Raw genomic sequence first — 16,704 nt, forward strand, 5'->3', positions numbered from 1 at the left:
CAGCTCTGCCCTGCACTACAAGAGCCGTTATTTGCCTGCCCACGCGCTTGCCATCACGAGTCAACAAACTCCTCTGATGTAAAACTCTTTATTTACCCCCATGGTCAGATCTGACTCCCACTTGGGAAGGGAAGGACACAGGGGCAGATTACCCCTCATGCAGAGGAGGAAAATGCCTTGAAGATAGGCAGAAGACCAGCTGCCTGCTTCCCAGGGATTTCTAAATAGTGGTACATGGGGGAGCCTCTGCTCCAGGCAAGGAGAAGCTTGCAAGAAGCCTTGGGCTCCCACGAGCAGCATCTCACAGGATTCACTCCAATTCTAACCTTCAGCATTTTCTTCAAGAGTCTTGCTTTGATAGCTGGTTCAGACCTGGGGCAGGGAAGCAGCATGGCCACTCCAGAGAGCACTGGGTGGAGGTAGAAAACCAAAACATAATGTAAACCACCTTTGGGACAGACCTGTTGGCATCACTGCTCTGCCCCAGCCCATCTTCCTTGTCCTGAATGAAGAGGCAACACATGGAGCACAGCAGGGACCTTCTTCATCCTATGGTACCCACCCTATGGCCACAATAACACTGTGGCCAGGACTGTTCAATATCAACTCCAGCAGCAGCATCTCTGCTGCTTTAGTCCTGGTACACTGTATTTTTCCCAGAGTGAGGGACTGGGGCAGCCTGTTCATGCCCAAACTCTTGTGAGGGGGACCCTGACCCTCAGCAGGGCTGTGATGGCAGCTGCCGAGTCCTCTCATCCAGGTGTTTCTTGCAACGCTCTGGCGTGACAGGTTTCTCCTCAGGGAAGATGATGGTGGCATATTCAGTCTGCTCAACTGGCCAAGTCTTGGGAGGCACTGGGGTGCAATGGTCCCTCTGAAACTCCAGCACGCCATAGTCCACAGTGGATACGGACACCACAGGGGGCATCTCTTCCTTCTGCAAGGTAAGCCCATTATGGTGGTTCAACATCTGGAGGCGCCCACCATCCCCAGCACAAGCCCCTTCTTACAGCAAGTGCCCAAATCAGCTCTGAAGCATCCTGCGAGGGTGAGTGATACATAGCAGAAAGATGCACAGACCTGGGGTAGAACATGCACAGAGGAACCACATCATGAGCCTTAGAGTCTCAGCTCTCTGCCTCTGCAGGCAGGCTGGACTCTGCCTGCCCAGCCATGGAAGATGGGGCTGTGTAAGGAGCCCTTTTCCCACCTCTCCATTGGGCTCCAAGGTGGCACAGTGTGCAGGAGAAGAGCCTAGGGCTGAGTTTGCTCAGCCCAGAGAGGAGAGAGCAAAAGGCAGCCTCAGCTCACTGCCTTCAGCCACCTAAAGAATGGGGTTGGAGAGAAGATGGCGATAGGTCCCCCCTAGAGATGTCTGGCTAAAGAGAGAGGAAAACAGGCACCAGCTGCAGCAAAATAATTTTTAGCTTGATATACTGGGGGGAAACAGCCTCTCATTTTCTACAGCAATATAATCTACTGTCAAAGATAAGCCTACTTTGAAGAATTGGACTAGAGAGTCCCATCCCATCTTGGGTAGTTTTATTTTGATTTTGTGGTGGGGCTGTGCTGCTGAATATGCAGAAAGGCAGTTGTAGCTGTGCAGAAAAGATCAAGCAGCAGCAGAGAAGACAGAAGTGAGATGTTTGTGAAGAGCTGATAAAGGAAGGCCCAGCACCCTCCTCACCCCAAAAATGCCACGGTGCTCTTCTGCAGCACAGTAGGGTGACAGAGGTAGAAAACTCACCACTGGCATGTTTTCACTCAGTGGTTTCTGCACATCTGCAAAGTAACACACTTGGTTAGAGGAGGTTTATGTGCCTCGTAAGCTGACCCACATCCACCCTTGTCCTAAAGACACCACAACCTTTTCACCACACATCCTCCTTGTCCACGGTGTCTAACACCCTGAGCATTACAAGGACAAGTGAGACACCAACCCACAGTCTAGGGTTTAATTTGGATTAGTGGAGTGCAGCAGAATTCTCTGTGAGAGTTCCTGGGTGCCTGTGGTGGGTCTGAGGTGATGCCCTGTGCTGCAGCACGGTGAGGTGCTCCAAAGGTACCTGAACAAGGTGCATGGGAGGGATTCAAGTACACCATTAAGGCACCACACTAACGAGTGGTGTAGAGACACTGCACATGGTCTGAGGACTCTACAAAGGGCAAGCAGGGATCAAAGCATCCATCTCTCCCAGGCATGGAGATATCTGTCTCACAGGGCTATGCTACAGCTGAGTTTAGTACATTTAACCAGTCCCTTTACCCCAAGAAGCTGCAGACATCTGGCTGGTCCCAGGTCCCAAACCGGGTTTGCATGGCATTCAGGGGAATCATACCTCCTCTCCTGTATGTGAAGATGAGGTAGCTGAAGATCAGCAACACAACCACTCCAGCCAGCAGGAGGATGCCCAGGAGCATGACCTTGATGTGCTCTGAGGACCTGCCTTCCTCCATCTCCGGCTCGTCAGTGGCATTCATCTGGGGGGCTGCTGTAGTAGCCATTCAAAAAAGGGGAACAAAACATCAGGTCAGGAGTGTAACATGGCCTCTACAGTCCTTGTGAAATGCAGCAGGGGAACATGGGGCCCCTCAGAAAGGGCTCAGCCAGGTAAGCTGTCATAGTCCCATTACTCCTCCAGGGTGCAAAGGAGAGGGGACAGGGCAGGGTTGTGCTCTCCTGATCTATGTCAAGTCCTCTGCCAGCAGCAAGCCCTGGAGCACCAATGGGATTGGGACCCATCCCCACCAGCTCAGCCCCCCCGGCTGACCTGTGACTATCAGCTGGGACCGGTCACTCTCCATCACTTTATCAGGCTTAAAGAAGCTGATCAATCCACAGTAGTAGGAGCCTGAGTCATTCTGATGGAGGTTCAGGATCTCAATCTTAAAGACAGGAGTGTTGTTGCTGAGCCGGTACCTCCCTGTCTCTGTCACGGGCTTGTATCGGCTGATCTCAGCAGTTTTTTGGGCTTGGCTGTGGTTGGTTTCCTTGTACCAATTGAGGCTGTACTCTGAACCAGAGTCATTCTCCATGGAGATATTGCAGAAGAAGGTGGCTTTGTTACCTTCCGGGTGAGTTAACACTGCTGGGGAGATGGTCACTATTTGGGAGAGAAGAAACAAGAAGCAGACATGGTTACAGCAGGCACATGTCTCAGAAATAGCCATACCCCTGTGTGGGATCCAGGGATGCAAGCCCAGTTCACATCATCACTCTGGGACATGGCAAGGTACATCAGCCCATGTCTCTTCCATTCCAAATGTGCCAGTGGGACTGGGGCTGGAGAGGGACTCTCAGAGGTAGTAACTGTACTGTGAAACTGTTTCAGCAGACCAAATTGTGCTCTGGGCTACCTAAAATTAACGCTGAACACCTGTACCAGGGAAAACAGACCTTGGGGGTTGTATTATTTTTAAATATATGCTGTATTTTAATGTCTGAGTCATCCTCTTTCCTGCTGAGGCTGACTCTGAAAGTGAGTCCCAGGTTGGAGCAGTGCCCAGTGGTACAACCCATCACATGCCTGCCTGCCTGCTGGGATGCTCTGGCTCTCTTCACTACACAATGCTGAGAGCTCAGAGCAAGCAGGGGCTGCCCATGGCACAGTATTGTCATCTCCAGCCTGAGACCACCTGACAGGGCAGAACAACCTGAAGCTTACAGTGCCGTCCCTTTCCAAGGGCCTGTCCCCTCCTTATGTGTGCATGGGCTACCAGACCCTGGGGTTCCAGCTGGGCTTGCCAGGCTGTTCCCAACACAGAATCCAGTCAGCCACAGCTACAGGCTCCTCTGCTTTAACACCAGCCCTGCTGCTTCACCTCATTTCCCTGCCCATTATCCCGGTGGGTTCATCCATCCTGCATGGTGGGAATGATGTGAACATGGGCCAGGCACACAATGTCCTGCTTCAGCCTGTCCCACACAGCAGAACATGGCAGCTGTTCCATTAACTTCTGTTCACAGCAACAAAAAGTGGGAAGAAGTATTTTTCACATGGATCACCTGACCAAGATATTCAAACCACCATGGCTTTGAAAAGTCCCTATCAAAGGAGATCTACCTTCCCTTTTCAGAAATCACCACCACCAATAGCAGCCCCAGGGCTTGCAGACAGAGTCAGAAAGTCCCTCCAACTCTGGCCTGAAGCCATAGGACCATAACCTCAGCATCACCAACCAGAAAAGGAACCTGGAAATTTTGTGAATAATTACAAGATCAGATGGAAAACTGGGCTGAGATATGAGGAATGAGACCAAACAGGAGGAAGGAAGAAGTGTCCCAGTTCTTGCAGGCAGCACTGGCTGTGGTGGTGTCCACACCGAGATGGAATTTTTGCCATGTTTTGGATTTCTTGTCTTTAACAGGAAATATTTGGCAGGTTCAGGGCTTTATTTCATACTAGTGCCACTGCCAACAATAAATGAAGCATTCGGAGGACTTCTGAAAGTAGATGTTGGGTTTACATGTTTTCCTGTATCTTCCCAGCTTCAGAGGTAACATCTGCTCCAAGAGACACCCAGCCCTCTGCCCACCCTCAAGGCAAAAAAATCCATGAATCCACCAAAGAAACAGTGGGCTGCAAGAAATAGGAGACACCATAGCTTCACCAGAGCTCTCATTCACCCTGCCCAGACTCACACCTTCCCTTCAACCTCTCCTTCTCCTGCAAAATTCGCCCAGAGCAAGGACCCTGGATCCCTCAGGATCAAGACCAAATCAGGAGTTGCAGCCGAAGGGCACAGACTGAAGCCAAACGAGCTAGAAAGAAAACCCCACACCTCACTGGCAAACCCATAAGCTCAACACCAAACTCCAACCATTGCCACTGTGCCACAACACAGCTCTGGTGTCAGCACTGTGTGCTGGAGACCCGTCCCCTTCTCCATCCTTTCATCCCATTTCTGCCCCAAGAATCCCCAAGTCCTTTGCTTCAGCTGCACATACCCAAAAGCTTTGGGTTTTCTGCCTTCTTGATGCCAGCCTAATTTTTAAACACAAATCTCCCACCCCTTGGACATTTTCCATCAGCTGCAAACGACATGGCCATGCCAGCAAGCCTGCCACACTCCTGTACCTACCCCGGCGGCAGCAAGTGAGTATGGGCCCACAGCAGAGCAGGATGGCACAGAGGTCAGCCAGGGCCACCTCCACGCTACCCCACACCTTCTTCGAGGCACCTGGAGCCATGGTGAGCTTCTCTGTCCCCTGCCCAGGCAGGTGGGAGTGCTGTGCTGTGCTGTGTGTGCTGTGTTGGTACCGGCTCTCTCTGTGCTTCCTTCCCCGCAGCAGCAGCTTGTTCTCTGCCGTACACAGCAAAGGCTGGGTGGAAATGAAATGTGCACATCATTGAGGGAAACCCGGGCTGCCTCCCGCCCCCAGTTTCCTCCCCACAGAGGCAAGGATCAGCTGAGCCAGAGCTGGCCCCTTCCCCTCCCTGTGCACTCCTGGCATGTTCCCATGCAGATACCCAGCTGGCAAGCAGTGGGGACAGGCACCTCTGAGCCTGCACCCTTTTTGGGAAAGCTTCCAGGGATGGAGGAGGCAGGGACCACAAGGGACATGTCCTCAACGCTGAGTCTGGCCCATAAGTAAAAGCAGTCTTGGGTTCCCAGGCATCCACAGGTGCTTCCACTGGGTGCCCAAGGCAGTGGGATTGTGGGACGTTGCACGGGGTAGATAGGGTCTGAGCAGCCATGGGGCACCTATTGGTAGGCTGCTCCCACCACGATGGGATGGGAGATGAGGAGGAGGAGAAGGAAGATGAGCTTTGCCTCCTTAGGTGTGTTTCTTCTCAGATTCAAAGAGAGCAAGGGCAGGTGCCCACGGCCAAGATGCTGTTATTGGGGTGACATTTGCAGAAGACTGATGTAATTTTTTTTGCCATCCATACTCCCCGCTCACCACACTGACTAATACTGGCATAGGAAATAACCAGCAGTGAAAGCACACTCCTCTGCTTCTCTAGAACACAGCCCCAGCGCCCTGCAATTTTGGAAAGTTTCAGGGGAAAATTAATAACTGGGATGAAGGATGTGATTCTAATGATGACTTCATTATTTTTTCAAGCTTTCAGAAACAAGCTGTGGGGCTGGGGCTTACTGACCTCTCACTTTCAAACACGTCCCTGGCAGGCGAGTGGGCTGAGGCAGGCGAGTGGACTGAGGCAGCCACCCCTAATTTCATAGAATCATGAAATCATAGAATCACTGAGATTGGAAAAGACCTCTAAGACCATCACGTTCATCCATTAACCAAATACCACAAAGATGGCCAAACTGGGATGGCCAAGGAGGGAGTTCTGAGCTGGGGCGGACAGGGCTCACCCTGGGAGGGTGGCTCACTCTGGCCTGTCTTAGTCCTCTTTTCCAGTCTCCTCCTGGCATTGCAGCATCACTCCTTCCTCATGAGCTGCCAGCACTGCTTGAGCTGCAGAGCAAGGCTGGGTGCCGTGCCCACCTTGTCACCTCTCTATGCCACCTGGCTAGAGGCCACCATGCTGCCTGGATGGGTGGCAAAGGGAGTGCTCTCCACCATGTGCATGGGTTCTGACTTGGACATCACTTCTGTCTTCATAATTTCCTGGATTCCCACTAAAAAAACCCTGACTAAACTAAACTGAACTCCAGGAAACAAGGAAGCCGACAGCAAGGAGGCTTTTCCACCTTGAGGCCTTATGTCCCCAAATGATGACACCAGACACTTGACCCAGGTGTGGGGAGGTTTGTTTGGCACTTGCCATATGTTTTGGTTTCTAGAGGTGGAAGATGTGATGAGTATCACCACCAAGATCACAACTCAGCAAGCCAGGGATAGGCAGGAAAAACTGGCTCATCCTCCCCACCCCATGCAGCAGCGGCGGAGGGCTGATTAGAATCATAGCACGAATTGCTCAAACTTTCCAACGCACACTTGAAATAGGTGTAAACTGGTACCCAGGGCGGGGATGGTGCCGTGTCCACAAGAAACCAACCAAGATGCTCTTTTCTCTGCAAAAAAAACCACCGTGATGAAAAGAATAAAATAAAAGATCAAGGAAGCTGCTAGGAAGCTGCTGTGGAGGAAAGTGAGGTGAGCAGCACTGCCAGCCTCAGCTGTCAGCATCACAGAGGAGCCCGGCTCCAGCCCCACAGCAGCCCCAGGGCTTCAGGCAGGCTTTGAATTCTGCCTGCACCCTGCCAGACCAGCACACCTTATCCTGGCTCCTCCACCAGGTTCTCCAGCATGAAAGAAAACAGCCTGGCTCCAACCACGATGCAGCTTTCTGCTCATACTGGTAAATCCCCTCCAGCCCAGTGGGGTGCATGGTACATCTTGGGTTTTGCTGACATGGTCATCAAAAAGGTCCTTTGGTGCTCAAAAAAATATAATTTTTTTCTGTGAGCTGGAGCATGGCAAATTGCATCGGACAGTCCTTTTCTATTTGGCCACCAAAAGATGAAAACAAAGTCTAAAAAGGAAGGATGAGCAGAAATAGAACTGTGAGAAGACAGTTTGCTCTTTAAAACTAAGAAACAGTAACTTCAGCAAGCACATGTCACATCAGTTCATTAGACCACAAATGTCATGGTTTTTCTTCAACCAGATGCTGGTGAGTTCCATCAACACAGCTGTGACCCAGAGGAGGGCCCAGTGTTCTGCAGCCCGTTGGGGCACACAGCTATCACCTGAGCACTCACCTCAAAGGGTGGAGCATCGGTGCCAAAATGGTTTAAAAGCATCTGGGGTATTTAAGGAGCACTGAAAAATTGGAAAAGAAGAAGAAAAGCTGAGATCAAACATCCCTGATGGAGCTGACTGAAGCCCAGAGCTGCATGACCTTGTAGTCCAGAGAAAGTATAGCTTTCCAAGTGAAAGAGGAAATACAAACTGCCACACAAAGATGCTGAGGAAGAGAAGCCCACATGTTCCACAGATCCTTCCCCCAACTGTTTAACGGAATTCACATCTGTGGGTCTGACCCAGGCGGGAACCAAGTGGCTGGGGTGAGAAGAGGAAACAGGTAATAGTGTTTGCAAATAAACACAGAGTCTTGAGGTCTTTCAGACTTCTCAGAAATTATGAAGGTCTCCACAAATGATTTGCATGAGCAGCAAGATCTGACCCTGTGGGAACAGGCAGCGTCCTGCGGGTGTGAGTAAGCAGCGGTAAGCAGTGAGTAAGCAGAGGGATGGAACAGAGACACAAAAGGGTTCCTTTAAAAATCAGAAACCTGCAGGGCTGGGCAGAGCAATGGTAACTGTGATGGGACGGTGCCACATGGGTATGGTAAGGGACCAGTGTCACCTCCAGCATGGCAGTGAGTGCTCCTGCTGGTGGGCAGAGCTGACACCCAGCCCAGTGGTACTAAGGACTCTGACAGTCCATCTCGAGCAAGAGGTGCTGGTAAACTCTGTGGAAATTAGGACCTGCTGCTGCTCAGGGTCTCAGCAACCCATCCACGCTCAGAGCAGGTTGGGGCAGGATCTGGCACCAGTTGGGATATGCCTGTGCATCCCAAGCAAAACTCTGGCAATGGTACCCCTTTCCACCTGGTGCAACCTCACACCTCCTTTACCCAAGGGGCACCTCCAGGCACACCCAGCCCTGTCACAGGTCATGACCCCCTCCAGCCTCTCATCTGTGGCAGCAGTCCACAGCAGCACTGGCTGTGCCTTCACACTGTTTCCATTCGGAGCAGGGTGAGGCACACAGGGACCTTTCTCAGCCGTGTCATCCGCTGCACGTGGGAAGTGCAATTGATCACAAAGATCGCTGCTTCTAGATAAACTGCAGAGGAAACAGAACGTCAGCTTCTCAGCAGGGGCTGCAGCACATGCAGCCTTCCCTGGGACACACAGTAGCCATGGGCAGGGAAAAGGGCACAAGGCGTAGGGTTTTGAAGAGTAAGACTTTTAGGCCTTTATGGAGGATTTAAGAATTTGCTGGTGGAAAGAAGCAAGGCTGGGATCTCCCCCCTGATGTCTGGGATGTGTGGTACAGAGGAAGGAAGGGAGCCCTCCAAGCCCTGGGCAAGGCTGAGTGCAAGGGGTTTGGGCCAGGAGGGGGGCACCAGGGAAGCATCCAGTGAGGCCAGGCTGTCTTACCCCACTCTCTCCCCATCATACCTCCAGCCACACCCCAGGCAGCAACCTCTTCAAACCCTTTAACTACAGAATCACAGAATCAATCAGGTTGGGGAAGACTTCTGAGATCATCACAGCCAACCTACGGCTAAACACCACCATGACAACTACAGCATGGCACTAAGTGCCACATCCAGTCTTTCTTTAAACACCTCCAGGGACAGTGACTCCACCACCTCCCTAGGCACTCCATTCCAATATTAATCACCCTTTCTATGATTAAGAAATTACTTCTAAAGTCCAACATAAAGCTCCCCTGGAACACCTCTGCCCTCTCACACTGTTGCTGGTTTTCTGGGAGAAGGGGCTGACCCCCACCTGTCTCCATCCTCCTTTCAGGGAGTTGCAGAGAGTGATAAGGTCCTCCCTGAGTGTCCTTTTCTCCAGGCTAAACACCCCCAGCTCCCCCAGCTGCTCCTTACAGGATTTGTGCTCCACACTCTTCCCCAGCTCCACCGCCCTTCTCCGGACTTCCTCCAGCACCTCAGCGTCTTCTACAAGCCATTGTAAAATTTTACAATTACTACATTTATTAAAATACCCAGCGTCTTCTACAAGCCATTGTAAAATTTTACAATTACTATATTTATTAAAATACCCTGCAATTATTACCGCAATTATTGAACACTTATTTACCAACTACTTCATTGTACAAGTCTTTTTTTATTGCAAGAATTGACCATTATTTTCATTTCTGTTTTTTGTTGGTTTGGTTTTTTTGTTCCTTTTTTTTTTTTTTTTTACAAAGTAATACCACAGGCTGTAGAAACATAGAACACAAGGCGCGGTTACACGCACAAGAAGCGGCGGCTCGGCGCTCCGCGGGCTGCCCGGGGCGGTGCTGCCGTGACGCACGGGCCGGGCGGCGGGAGCGGCGGAAGCGGCCGCGGGGTTGTCCCGGTAACCAACGCCGGGGCCTGCGGGGGCCATGGGCGAGCTGGGCCCGGACGAAGGGGCCGAGAACACGTACAGCCTGCGGCCCGGCCTCCAGCACCGGTGAGACTGCCGGGGATTGGGGCGTTAGCGCTCCGGGAATGCGGGAGCTGCGGTGGGAATGTCGGGGAGGGCGGCCCCGGGCAAGAGAATTCCCGGGGCTGGGAATGGGGGGCACCGAGAGTTCGGGGGTTGGAGGGCACCGGGCTCCCAGACCGGCTTTGACACCCGCAAGTGGGGGATGCTGTTGGGGGGACAGCTTCCAGTGTGGCTGGTTTCACCTTTCACCCCTGCTGATAGGTGTTTGGCTTTTGGCAATACCTCCATTTTCACGGGGCTCTTTTCCCCCGTGGCTTGTCATCTGTCTATTTTCTCTAATACATGAGAGCTGCATTTTCCCAGGCGGCATTGTGTGAACTTTCTGGGCTTTCTGTTGCACTTTTTTTTTTCTTTTTTTCTTTTTTTTTCCGATAGATTTAAGTCGTCCACAGTAAAAGAATGCATCCATGCAATACTGAAAGAGAAGCTGACCAACGTACAGTACATCCCAGAAGAAATTCCCGAGCTTACAAAGTCTTTATCAGAGACAATAAAAGACAGACTGAAAGGTAAGGAGGTTTGCTGGGGATGTAATTTCTTTTCTTGCCATGTCTTCTACCTTTTGACAAGATCCCTCTTTCTTCCTTTATTCTTGAAACTTATTCCTTCCCCGTTGGCTGACTCGAGTCTGCTGGTATGAGGCAACTGTCCTATATATGTACATTCCTTGCCTGAGGAACTGGAGACCTAATTCAGGCAGACAAAATTTGTTTTCGTATAGCTTGGCAGGTGTGTGATGTCAGCCTTGGAGGGTCTGCAACTTGGAAGCTGCATTAGAGAGAAGAAAGAAGGGATGCTTCATTGCTTCTTGCTTCCATAAACAGAACCACTCCTGCTTTTTTTCTGCTTTGAGTTAGATCAGAGCTGGAATAGCAGTGGAGATCAGAACATGGCTCAGGGGGCACGGAGAAGGGGGAGAGAGAAGCAGTCGGCCAAGGAGGAGTGTGACTACAGCCTTACAGCGCTGGAAGAAGGTGCTGCTGCTGCACAGGATACCCTCAAAATTTTTTGAGTTCAAGAAGAAAAGTACAGACACTAGCAGGTGTTTCCTGAGTTCTGTGCTGGAACAAGTATATGGATGTGTGTGCTGGCAGGGACACTTTTTTCCCTTCCTCCTGGGGACAGGCTGGTGCTCCATCTGCTGGGCTGGCCTGAAGTGGTGGCACAGCGACGTGGTCAGCTCTGGCAGGAGCCGCGGAGTTGTGCTTCTCCCAGAATTACACATCTCTTTAAAGCCAGCGGCAGCTCTAGTCCCTGCACGTGTTCATGCTGAGCTCCTCTGCACAGGGCCTGGCTTCAGTAAGGCATAACCACAGTGGCAGCAGCCTGAAGCAAGGCTGGCCCGGGGTAGCCACTCTTATCAGCTGGCATCTCTGATAAGCATTGACGTGTTGGATGTTAGCAGAGCCAGCATGCTGTGTTCAATCCTCCAGTGGAAACAGGGCACTGGAGTCGTCCCGGGACACTGCTTTGTTGAAGACAGGCATTGGGATCTATATTTGATTTTAAACATGCTTGTTCTGATTTGGCTTCTGGAACATTGCCATGGCCTGATTAGATTTAGCCTGTGCCCCAGAGGTACTTCTTTACTGTTGTGAAACAATAGCATGTCTCTGAAGACACATAAATAATACAGCTATTATGTGGCCTTTTATACCACTCAGAAACAAAGGAAACACCTGTGTGGCAGAAGAATCTCACAATACCTTTGCATCAAAAATAGTTTTAAAATAAGATGTTTTTTTCAAATCACATTTTGTCCACCAGCAGTCTTATTTATGTTCTTTCCATGTGGCCAGTTCTTGAAAGTTGTCAAAGCAGAATGCTGACAGACACTGTGTCTACTCAGGCGTGTCTTGTGCCTTAGATGCGTCTTGTGATGGATGCCAACTACCCTGTTCACCCTTCAACTCTGGCAAAACCATGGTACTCCATACTAGGAAAATGAAGCTTTGCGAGGCAGTCTGTCCACTTGGCTACTTGCATAGGCTTGTGCAGCCACTTGCTTTGTAGCCAGAAATCTTTAGCTTTCAGGGCTGTGTTTTGGGCTCATATTTTTTAAAAGTTTTTGTTCTCACTATTATTTTTTTGTCTCTCCAGAGGAGGGATTTGACAGGTACAAGATGGTGGTGCAGGTTGTCATTGGAGAGCAGAGAGGAGAAGGAGTGAAGTAAGTTTTGCATTTTCTAATTGTATTTCCATAATGTTTTTTGGGTTTAGGCGTAGGTGTTTTTCCTTTGGAAGCTGCTCCCAACTTTCCTAGCTACAAAGACCTGTCTACAGATGAAAAAGTGTAAATCACTTTCTTTTCTCTTTTAGTGGCAACTTGAGTGCTTAAGTTGTGACTGGTTGAAATAGCCAGCGATAATTGGCTCTATGGTGCTTCTTAGCAAGCTGAAATGCTGAAAATCATTTTTGAGGATTGTGGCAGAAGCATTTTATGTTGTATTCATGATGAATTAGGGTATACCCCCCCATCCATTCCCAAGTCCCTGATGGAGCACAAGAGCCACGGTAACTCACTTCTGTCTAAAGCCAGAAAGCTTCCATAAGCACTTCATTTACATTTTTCAAAAGTTTCAATTTCTCTAATCCCCCTGCAATACTGTCATGGGAACCAAGCCTAGATTCCCTTGTGACTGCTTGCAGTCAGCTCCAGATGCCTGCAGTCAGACAAAATAATTCCTCATGGCTGCAACAGTGGCCTGTAGCTTTCCATTAGTGGGTAGGGAGAATAAAAAAGGCTCACAAGGTTTATGTGCTTTATCTGCTGGGCTTATCTTTATTATTGTGCCTGGTACTCCAGCAGAAGATAAGTGCAGCAGAGCTGTAATCAGGTCTGCTGCCTCCCTGTTCTGGAGGTCAGAGAGGAATATCTGTATCTGCTGCTCAGGCTTTTGTCAGGAATATCTGTTTGCAGGCAGACTGCTCCAGAAGCACCATACCAGGGTGAACAGTTCAATGTTCAGGTGGTCTGATTAGAAATGTGAAGTCCAGTCACACAGGCTGACAGAGCAATTGGAGAAATTTTTAGTTTGCAACAGATAGGAGGCAAGATTGAAGCACAATCATGACATCCTTAATGCAAAATACACTTTAATACAGTCAGTCATACATTATGGGACCGTGCCCCAAAAGGAATCCTGTCAGCTGAGGCTGGCTGGGGCAGGCAGGGAGTGGGACACTTGCAGGAGAGAAAAGGGAATGTCAGTGCCTTTAGACAAGGCAAAGTCTCATATGCAATATCCAGATATGGTCTGGTTGTTTGTCCTCAGGATAGGGCTTGGGTGTAGAAGTCCATCAGGATGGTCAGGGAACAGAGGGTATAGATACGAAAAGACTTGAAGAGGTCGTGGTCTCATAGCACAGCATCTGCCAAGGAATACGATAGCTCCCTATAAATAAGTTGGTCACGTACTATGAGGGTGCAGGAGGTGAAGGACAAGAACAAATCAGCTAACTGATATGCATAGGCCAGAAGTCAAAGATTCTTAAGCACTATAGCAATGAGGTTTCAGGCCCTGCTGCACAGTGAAGGTGGCAGGGTTGAGAGCTGATGAGTTTGAAGGTGGAGCACATACTGAAGGGATTACAGCATGTGATAGAATTCAGCAGTAGAAAACTAGGCTTGGGATTCAGGAGCACACATCCCAATTCCATTACCCTTAAACCAAGCTCAGTTTGGTTTTGAAGGGAAGTATCTGTGATCACTTAGATCATTACACATGAACTCTGGGTAATGTCCCTGTCTGGCTCCTTTGTCTAGCATGGCTGCACGATGTTTCTGGGATGCTGACACTGACAGCTGTGCTCACGACGTGTTCATGAATGTAAGTATGGACTGGATTCCCATGGGAAGTGCAAGGCTACTTGCTTTTGTATGAGAGGCAGAGTGACCTTAAATATGGAGCAGAAAAGAAGCAACTACTAGAAGGAAGGAATCAAGATTATTGAAACAGCCTTATTTATATCCTTATTCACAAAACATACTTAGATAGCCAACAAAGTAAAAGTTCTCTCCTGAGTAGGTGACACAGTACAGTTCAAAAGTCACTGTAGTCACACCATTTTTCTGGTGGGGAGAGAATGCACAAGAGACAAAGTCTTTTCTTACATGCTTTGCTGAGCTACAGTCATGGAGCATGGCTGAAACCCAGAACTGAGCCAAAGTCAAGGTTTTACTTAACATTTTATTTTATTTTATTCTAAACTGACACCTAGACACCTGTGGTTGTATGGATGGAGGAAATTGAGGCACTTCTGGCATTCAGATGCACTGATATGGGTTACACCACAAGTGAGGTGAATAAGAAACTTAAATAAAAGACAGAAAATTGCAATGTATTACCATACCGTTATGCTCTGGTCTAAATGTTCCTTGAGGTTTGCCTGTTCCACTAGACTAGCAAAAAACTTGCCTTGACTAACACAGAGCCTTTCTCTGTTTTCCCCAGGACAGCCTGTTTTGTGTGGTGGCTGCATTTGGCTGCTTCTATTATTGAAGGTGACAAAGACTGCACAGAAGAATGGACGTTGGGGAGAATGCTTTGGAGTATTTTTTATTTAAGTGCACAAAAGCATCATATTCTTCCTTTAGTACATAACACAATTAACAGCTCTATGAAGCATGTCCTACACCTGTTCTACACACTACAACATTCCCTCTTCCTTGTGGATATTGATTTAGCTTTAAGCACAATATTATTATTATTATTATTATTATTATTATTATTATTATTATGTCCTTTATTTAAATGGCCCTTTGTTTTTTATATAGTGTTGATTTTGTCCTAAAAGTGTATTGCCAATAGCCATTGCTTCTAAGGTAAACTTTTGTCTCAAAAGAGTTCTGTTACTTTATTTTTATTTCTATGAAATTAATGAAATATTTATAAGAAAAAAAAAACATAATAAATCTATCTGTTTAATATTTCTTCTCCTGTGGCATTTTCTTCCACTCTACAAGATGCACTATCCTGGATAGCTTGTCTGCATTTCTCAGATGAGTATTTTGACAATTCTTTGTAAATTAATCCATAAAGCTGATCTCTGATTCTGGTTATCCAGATTTGTTCCTATGACTCCCACAACAATTGGGCTATGAATCCCAGTTGTATCATATGAGATGGTATTAATTGATGGAAAGTCAAGGTATTTAGGACATTAGGTCAGACCAGCAGCCCACACACCCCATGACTGCCAGAACTCCTCCCTGCAGTAACTGCACCTTGGTTTCGTGCAATTTGGCACCTGTGGATGCTGTGTGTGATCATTGCTCCTCACACTCTTCAGCAGATGCTGCAGTGATTTCTCAATCTGTCATTGTTTTGGAATATGAGGGTGGATGTTTGGAGACCAACTTTGCTAGGACTCTGGCCTGATAAAGGCTGCAGTAGATCTGCAGAAGAGTGCTTAAGCTTCTCCCCAAAAATTAGAGGACCAGGTGGGTTCCTGAGAGAGTGGGTGCCAACAGAGCACATCTTAGCATGCCCACTGGAAGATGGGATGCTCTGGTGATGCCTGTTCTCTCTCTGCTGACAGGGCAAGCACAGCTGAACTATTCCAGTGGGATGAATGGCTTTTAGAGTGCTGAAGTGGCTGAGGTGAACCCTAAATCCCGCCCTCACCAACTGTTAGACTAGAACACACCCTCCTCATGCAGCTCTCGGAAGCCAGGGAAGTAAAAAATTACGATGTATCTTCTAGAATCCCTCTTTCAGCTACAGTGCTGGAGGCAGCACATTGATGGTTCTATATTACATTATCTTGAAATATTTTGATTATTAGTCTTCCTCTCCTCTTCCTGTGGTGGGAAATAGAGAGTGACTTCCCTGACTGCTGTTCTGCTGCCTTAGGCTGTCACCCATTAAGGAACCTACAGAGAGATGCAACAGCACTGCTTGGTTTGTGCATGACCTAGGAGCATGACTTTTGGGGAACAGCAAAACCCTCCACACAACATTTTCCAGGAGATGGTACAGATGACCTCAGACTCATTTTGAAGCTTTTATGAAGTCATGGCTGTTAAATCACAATGTTTCACCTTGCTCTGTTTTGGAGGGTTTTAATTGTTTCTTCACAAAGGTGTTGTACAAAGCAGGTGAGCAGATTTGAGTCCATAATCACTCAGCCTCACCACCCATGCTGTGGCATGGAATGGGTAAGGGATGCTGTATTTTTCCTGGAGAAAGACTGAGCCACTGCTGAAGCACTGCATATCGGTGTGGATATGCAGGGCAGCTCCCTCCTTCCAGAACCTCCGGAATTTACACCGGATACGTCCATACAGTGGATGGGTGGAGGAGAGACTTCATCACAGTCTCCCCCCCTTACGATGGGAAGCAGAGGGGCAGACACTGATCTCTTCTCTGTGGTGACCAGTGACAGGACACAAGGAACGGTCTGAAGCTGTGTCGTGGGGGTTTAGATTGAGTATCAGGAAAAGGTTCTTTCCCCAGCGAGTGGCTGGGCACTGACCAGGCTCCCCAGGGAAGTGGTTATGGCACCAAGCTTGGCAGAGCTCAAAAAGCGTTTGGATAATGCTCT

The 16,704-nt window shown here is 48.9% G+C and overlaps 2 protein-coding genes across 2 annotated transcripts; one reads left to right on the plus strand and one right to left on the minus strand.

Annotated features, from left to right (window-relative positions):
* Nucleotides 1-400: 400 nt before the first annotated feature.
* PDCD1 (programmed cell death 1) lies at nucleotides 401-5,228 on the minus strand. Its single transcript, XM_014871703.2, has 5 exons — nucleotides 5,083-5,228; nucleotides 2,772-3,104; nucleotides 2,340-2,492; nucleotides 1,748-1,782; nucleotides 401-937 (listed from the first exon to the last, which is right to left on the minus strand). Exons 1-5 carry the CDS (start codon nucleotides 5,189-5,191, stop codon nucleotides 719-721), a joined length of 849 nt encoding a protein of 282 aa, XP_014727189.1. The 5' UTR covers nucleotides 5,192-5,228; the 3' UTR covers nucleotides 401-718.
* A 4,737-nt stretch (nucleotides 5,229-9,965) lies between these two features.
* On the plus strand, nucleotides 9,966-15,088 carry DYNLT2B (dynein light chain Tctex-type 2B). Its single transcript, XM_014871671.2, has 5 exons — nucleotides 9,966-10,122; nucleotides 10,534-10,667; nucleotides 12,259-12,328; nucleotides 13,925-13,988; nucleotides 14,613-15,088. Exons 1-5 carry the CDS (start codon nucleotides 10,055-10,057, stop codon nucleotides 14,658-14,660), a joined length of 384 nt encoding a protein of 127 aa, XP_014727157.1. The 5' UTR covers nucleotides 9,966-10,054; the 3' UTR covers nucleotides 14,661-15,088.
* Nucleotides 15,089-16,704: the final 1,616 nt, after the last annotated feature.

Source organism: Sturnus vulgaris, chromosome 10 (genome assembly GCF_052056855.1).
Source record: "Sturnus vulgaris isolate bStuVul1 chromosome 10, bStuVul1.hap1, whole genome shotgun sequence".
Classification (NCBI taxonomy): Eukaryota; Metazoa; Chordata; class Aves; order Passeriformes; family Sturnidae; genus Sturnus; species Sturnus vulgaris.

What these genes read in the sequence shown, in the direction of transcription:
- PDCD1 (XM_014871703.2), bottom strand. Translation starts at nt 5,191, where the DNA reads ATGGCTCCAGGTGCCTCGAAGAAGGTGTGGGGTAGCGTGGAGGTGGCC. An exon ending in ACTCACTTGCTGCCGCCGGG is followed by an intron (nt 3,105 to 5,082) that starts GTAGGTACAGGA and finishes TCTCCCAAATAG; the next exon opens with TGACCATCTCCCCAGCAGTG. An exon ending in GTCCCAGCTGATAGTCACAG is followed by an intron (nt 2,493 to 2,771) that starts GTCAGCCGGGGG and finishes TGGCTACTACAG; the next exon opens with CAGCCCCCCAGATGAATGCC.
- DYNLT2B (XM_014871671.2), top strand. Translation starts at nt 10,055, where the DNA reads ATGGGCGAGCTGGGCCCGGACGAAGGGGCCGAGAACACGTACAGCCTG. An exon ending in CGGCCCGGCCTCCAGCACCG is followed by an intron (nt 10,123 to 10,533) that starts GTGAGACTGCCG and finishes TTTTTCCGATAG; the next exon opens with ATTTAAGTCGTCCACAGTAA. An exon ending in AATAAAAGACAGACTGAAAG is followed by an intron (nt 10,668 to 12,258) that starts GTAAGGAGGTTT and finishes TTGTCTCTCCAG; the next exon opens with AGGAGGGATTTGACAGGTAC.